This window comes from Podarcis tiliguerta (assembly GCF_965153285.1).
Source record: "Podarcis tiliguerta genome assembly, chromosome: 7".
Taxonomy (NCBI): domain Eukaryota; kingdom Metazoa; phylum Chordata; class Lepidosauria; order Squamata; family Lacertidae; genus Podarcis; species Podarcis tiliguerta.
Genome location: NC_139540.1, coordinates 27,655,041 through 27,661,046, shown reverse-complemented (window position 1 = coordinate 27,661,046; position 6,006 = coordinate 27,655,041). Strand labels below are relative to the sequence as shown.

The following is a 6,006-nucleotide window of genomic DNA, read 5'->3' as shown; positions in this document are numbered from 1 at the left end:
TGTGGCTTTCACAGAAAATAGAAATAATGTCCCTGCTTTGTACTTGTATTCTAACTTTCCTTCTGAAACAGAACAAGAGCCTTCCCTCATTCCCTTTCTCTCTGAAGCCTCCTGCCACCCCTTGAAAATCTGCTCCTGGGTGTTGGGGGACCCTTGCAATGGGGCAGAATATGACTCAAGAAGCTTTTGGGGCAGGATTGGGGAACTGGTTAAAAATCTACCATTCTTGAAAGAGGAGCGTCTTGGAATCCAAGCCTTTCAGGGATTTTTAAATAAATAATTACAAATGTTTGTCTGTGAAATAACAAATTACAAATCGGTGGTAGAGAAAACTGGAATGAAGAGAGGGAAACAAGCAGACAAATATGAAGTTTAGCAACATCATTTCATAATGAACAGTCCTATGTTCCTGTAGATCAGTGATTTTCAAACTTGTGGTCTGGCAGTAACGGACAACAACTTTTTTCCCCCGACAAAGATTTTGGGGTCTTTATGCTAACTTTGGTTTCTTCAGAATGAAAGAAGAGGGGTTGACATAGAAGCCCAGTAGGGGGTGGGGCTGTCAGGGTGCGGCCAGCTGGGGCAGGACGCTCCGTGGGGCCTCCAAGGAGTCTGCCTGCATCCTCCCCTCAGCCGCCCTACAGCTGAAGGGGAGGCGGAGCCTGCAGGCGCCCAAGCCACTGCGTCACTCCAAGTCACAAATTTCTTGTGCTAAGAGCAGGGCAAAAATGCCTTAAACAAATAAATCTGCAAGGGGGGGGGGGACTTTGGTCCTGGAGAGCCAGCTTCAGTCAGAACAGATAGAAGACATCTACTTTAATTTAAATCAGGATGAACATATGGAGTGGGTACCCAGATTTCTTTGTCTGGTTAATAGTCCAGTGGGAAGCCTACTCTATGGCTGTTCTCCAACCATGTTTTACTTTCTTCATGCAAAAATTTCATTAGGAGTACAGTAGTACCTCGGGTTACATACGCTTCAGGTTACAGACTCTGCTAACCCAGAAATAGTACCTCGGGTTAAGAACTTTGCTTCAGGATGAGAACAGAAATCACATGCTGGCGGCACAGCAGCAGCAGGAGGCCCCATTAGCTAAAGTGGTGCTTCAGGTTAAGAACAGTTTCAGGTTAAGAACGGATCTCCGGAACGAATTAAGTACTTAACCCGAGGTACCACTGTAGCTGCAAGTTCAGTCGTCCTAAAAATGTTCTTCTTAGCCTAGTTCCAGAAATAATTACCCCCAAAAGGCATGGGTTACTTCTCTCTGGAGAACAGAACCACAGGGTCCCAATGATAAGAGGAGAGAAATCAAAATTTGCTAATATGCTAATATCTCTGCAGCAACCTTTTCTGAATTTTTGATCTGCCACAGATGTTTTAATACTCTGGTGCAAATGTGAAGCACAAGGGTTAACTGATGTCCTCTTGCTGGGCTCCTTTCCCTAATCTGATGACATTAGAACAGAAAAAGGCTCATAAAGCAGCAGATTGGGTTTAAAACAGCTCAGTTAGGTAGGAGCTGACCTTTCTGCCAACAGTGGTTTATTAGCCGAGGAGAGGAAGAAATGGGGCTGTTACTCTGGAGGCTTGCTGCTCTAAATGAAATAGTGAAACAGGATGGAGGGCCATAAGGAAAGAACTCTACTGGGGAGAACCTATTATGAGCTCTCATACCCATCTTGTTGCTCTCCAAGGGCTGTGTATTACTCCACAAAGCAGAGCTGCTTCTTAGGATGTAGGAGACGATTTCAGTAGCAGCAAACCAGCCAGAGAGCTTTTTCCTCTACTGTCAAGCAAACCTGTTCCCCATCAAACTTGTCTCAGCCGGGGTGGGGAGGGGGGTTAATTTGGCCCAAGATGGCAGTCCCAATGAAGAAAGGCCTTCCAAAAGGCCATTTTCTCCAGCTGAGGTGCAGAAGGGAGAGGCCCTATGTTTTTTATACTAAGATAGGTGTGAGGAACCCGTATAGATGCAAACTTGGGGGGGGGGGGCTGACTAATTTCAGTAGAAACATGTATCTAAAAATAAGCAGATTTGGTCCTGTAAAATTGAATTGCGCACCCAGAACTGGGTACAATGCACAGCAAGAGGATCCACCAGTTATACTTGATCCCTCACTTTGACTTCAACAGTAAGAATATCTCCTTCTCCCGGGGTGCTGGAAGGAGTCATGCTAATGATAAGGGACTGGTTAGTGGTTCCTCTGAGCAAACTTGGTTTAGGAGGAGCCGGTGGTGTTGGCTGGCTGCTGGGAGCTGGTTCTTCCTTATGGGCAGGCGGTTCCGCTTGCATCTGTGGCTCTTTGGCCTCTGCAGACTGTGTTGGGTTTATTTCTGTAGGTTTGCTTTCAAGCTTGGCTTTTTCTTTTTTGTCTCTTTCTGCCTTTTGTTCCTTTTCTTTCTTTGCTTGTTCTTCCTTTTCTTTCTTTGCTTGTTCTTCCTTTTCTTTCTTTGCTTGTTCTTCCTTTTCTTTCTTTGCTTGTTCTTCCTTTTCTTTCTTTGCTTGTCCCTCCTTTTCTTTCTTTGCTTGTCCCTCCTTTTCTTTCCTTGCTTGTTCCTCCTTTTCTTTCCTTGCTTGTTCTTCCTTTTCTTTTTCCTCCTGAAACAAAAACAGTTAAATATTAACTTCTCTTTTCCTTTTCCGCCTTTTCTCGTTCTTCTTTTTCTTTCTTTGCTTGTTCTTCCTTTTCTTTTTCCTCCTGTAACAAAAACAATTAAATGTTGTTAAAGAAGGATGCTTGACAGGAAATTAAGATCACACCTAACAGCTCTCTGCATAGTAGGTGAGTACAATCCATCAAGCACAGCTAAAGGGAAACCCACATTGATTTCAGAGCGGCTTGACATTGTCTTTGAAGGTCTATAAATGTTCTACTGAGATTAGTGGAGTCTGCATCAGTCACATGATGCAGCGATGCAAGACAGGGCCTTCTTTGTGATGGCACCTCAACCGTTGAGCTCCCTCCCTTCTGAAATGCAACATGTGCCTACCCTTTTTTCATTTAGATACCAGCTTAGAACCTTGCACTTTTCACCTAGGCATTAGGAAGTGGTTAATGTTCAGCTGGAATTTGTAGTTTTGCTTTTTCAGTGGACTTTTATTTTTTAAACTTTTTTTTTTTACTGTTACTGCCTTGAGAGATTTTTTGATACTATACTGATATTTGAAATAAACTGAAATATTTTAAATAAACAAGCACGCTCAGAACTCCCCGGAGGTAAATTTCCTCCAAAAAATGCCTCCCATGTGAAAAAAGCAGGCATGATCATATGCTGAAAAATATTTCCGAGTGCAATTGGAGGAGAAAGGTCACCAAATGGTAACTTGCCCAGCAAAAAATAGCCACGTGCCTTGGCTCACTGTGAGAATGCAGGCTTTTGTGTGTGTGAGTGATATTATGCTTACATGTCTATATTTTAACTGATGTTATTTTTAATGGTTATCGCTTTACTTGTGGCTGGGCATTTTATTATTGTTTTGTTACAAGCTGTCTTAGGAAAAACTATCTTAAAGTTGGGTTATAAGTGATTAAACTAAACAAACTCTGGTTGAAGTCCTGTTGGGCAGGCTCAGCTCAGACAATAAATCCACATTTCATGGTTTATGAAGCTAGAAATGAAAGCCAGCACCAAGCGCCTCTGCTTTGCTCCCCACCCCTTTATTTTCCTGTTTATGATATAACAGGTAACTCTGGCTTAGCCTTTGTGATGGGAGGGGAGGTTGTTGCCTCCACCAGCGCCTCCTCAATAAGGGTATCCTTTTAAAAGGATCTGGAGTTGTGGATCCTGTCCAAAGGCTGGTCGTGGGCTAAGGCCATGCCATGACCCATCTGGGACACTGCCCCCCCCCATTTGACATATGTTGTAGAGCTCCCCCTACTGGTGATTTACCCTTAGAGTGACTCCCTGCAGACAGGCAGGAGTCGGGATATACTCTGGTTTCACCCAGTGCCTAAACCAAACCGCTCACATCTGTAATCACAATAAAGTTGTGACCTATTTTAGCCCATTAACCTAAAATATCCCTGTCTGTGTGTGTTTATTATATAAGGGAACTACGGGGGTTTGTATAATGTATAAAGAACAGCTTTCTTCTGTCTGCCCCAAATCTGCTGACAATAAACTTTTCCTTCCGCCATAATCTCAAGGATCTTCCCGATTAGCTGCATTTAAACAAATAAATAATTTCATAAGATTCTTCGCAGTATGAAGAAAGTGAATTAGAGACAAACTGTTTCTTCCTCATAATTACTGGCATTTGGAACAACACAATGAAGGAAAAGGGATCTCTCCATCTGTGCTGATCACTGCTATCTGCTTCAGAAAGAAAATCGCTACATTAATGGGGATGAACTGAAACACACCGTCTTTGTTGTCTTCACCAGGATGGGTTTATAAAACTTGCATCCCCTTTTGAAGACGCTGCTCAGCACATTTCCCACTGCTTATAAATCTGGTGGGAGGGTATGTGCCTTCTCAGACATTTCCGAGTGCGATGGCATGGTAATGCTTGCCATCTCCTTGTGCTTGGATGTTTAATGAAGGTTAGATTCCTTGCTCCTGGTAGTTCCTCTAACTAACCTGACCTCCACCCCACCCTGAGTTGGTATTCTCCCTGTTTATCTCTGCCACATTCCAGGCTCCCCATTGAACGTGCAGCATTTGTGAGTACCTGTTCCTCCATCTGTCTCTTCAGCTGGATAACAGCCGCCATGCCACCACCTTTTCCACCCAGCAGCGCTTGGAACATCTTGGGTGGTTCTACTTTCTGTGTTAACAGGGTCAAGCCTTTGGCAGGTGCTGTTGGTCCTCCCACAGGCTTGCCTGCCTTCTTTATGAGCACTCTAGATCATAGGAAAAGGGGGGGGGGGGAGAGAGACAGAGAGAGAGCATGTGAAATAGTATTTGAACAGCCACCTCTCTATTTAGTAGTTTTGCAGTCCCTGTAATATTCCTGATCCTGGATTCCCAGCCAGGCAGCAAAAGACATACAGTTCGTCCATCAGCTTTTATTGGAGAGGGAAGCCTTGTGCGACGCCTAACCTCCAGCTTCCAGTTCCATTATTTGTATTTCATTTGTTTCCTTCAAAGCACTCGGGGCTTTGAATACAGTTCCCTCCTCCCATGTTCCATTAGGAATTCAATAATTCTGCCTTGTTTGTGTACCGATTTGCCTTCCCACCCAAGGCAATCGAGCTGCAACATATAAAAGCACAGACCCGTGCACCAGGGGGACTTTCTTTTAAGTTTCAGTTCTAAGCAACAGCCATCTCACGCCAATCTACATACTGGTGGCTGCTTAAAAATTCAAGGAAATCCAGCAATTCCTTGCAGAAACGGATTAGCCCACTCTGGAAATAATATGGAAAAGCTGAACTGATTTATTTTATATCGGCAAGATACATGAAAAAAATTAATGCAGACTCCTAATTAGGTCTGATCTGTAATTGCCTCCTGGGCAAGGGCAAAAAATAGATAAGAGTGAGCCAGTGTGGTGTAGTGGTTAAGAGCGGTAGTCTTGTAATCTGGTGAACCGGCTTCGATTCCCCGCTCCTCCACATGCAGCTGCTGGGTGACCTTGGGCCAGTCACACTTCCTTGAAGTCTCTCAGCCCCACTCACCTCACAGAGTGTTTGTTGTGGGGGAGGAAGGGAAAGGAGAATGTTAGCCGCTTTGAGATTCCTTAAAGGGAGTGAAAGGCGGGATATCAAATCCAAACTCTTCTTCTTCTTCTTGTCCTAGCCACCCGTAGGCATATGAACATTAAAAGCCCTGCTGGATCTATTTAATCTAGCATCCCATTTCTCATAGTAGCGAAACAAATGTTTCTAGGTAGCCAACAAGCAAGTGCATGAAGGCAACAGTTGTCTCTTCTTGTTGCTCCTCATGAGCTGGTACTCAAAGCATACAACTTTAAAACTTAGTGGTTGTATACAACCATTATGATGAATAGTCACTGGCTGGCTACCCATGATCTCCAATGAAACTACATGGGCAAATATTCT

General features: G+C 43.9%; 1 protein-coding gene across 1 annotated transcript in view; it reads right to left on the bottom strand.

Moving 5' to 3' along the window:
- Nucleotides 1-1,184: 1,184 nt before the first annotated feature.
- The window catches only part of CNGB3 (cyclic nucleotide gated channel subunit beta 3), a gene marked incomplete at its 5' end in the record, with an annotated part of 48,269 nt that continues 43,447 nt past the window's right edge, over nucleotides 1,185-6,006 (bottom strand). The window contains 2 exons of the mRNA XM_083450308.1: nucleotides 1,185-2,600; nucleotides 4,674-4,845. Coding sequence (XP_083306434.1) covers nucleotides 2,103-2,600; nucleotides 4,674-4,845 — 670 coding nt within the window. The 3' untranslated portion in view covers nucleotides 1,185-2,102. The remainder of the gene's footprint in view (nucleotides 2,601-4,673; nucleotides 4,846-6,006) is intronic.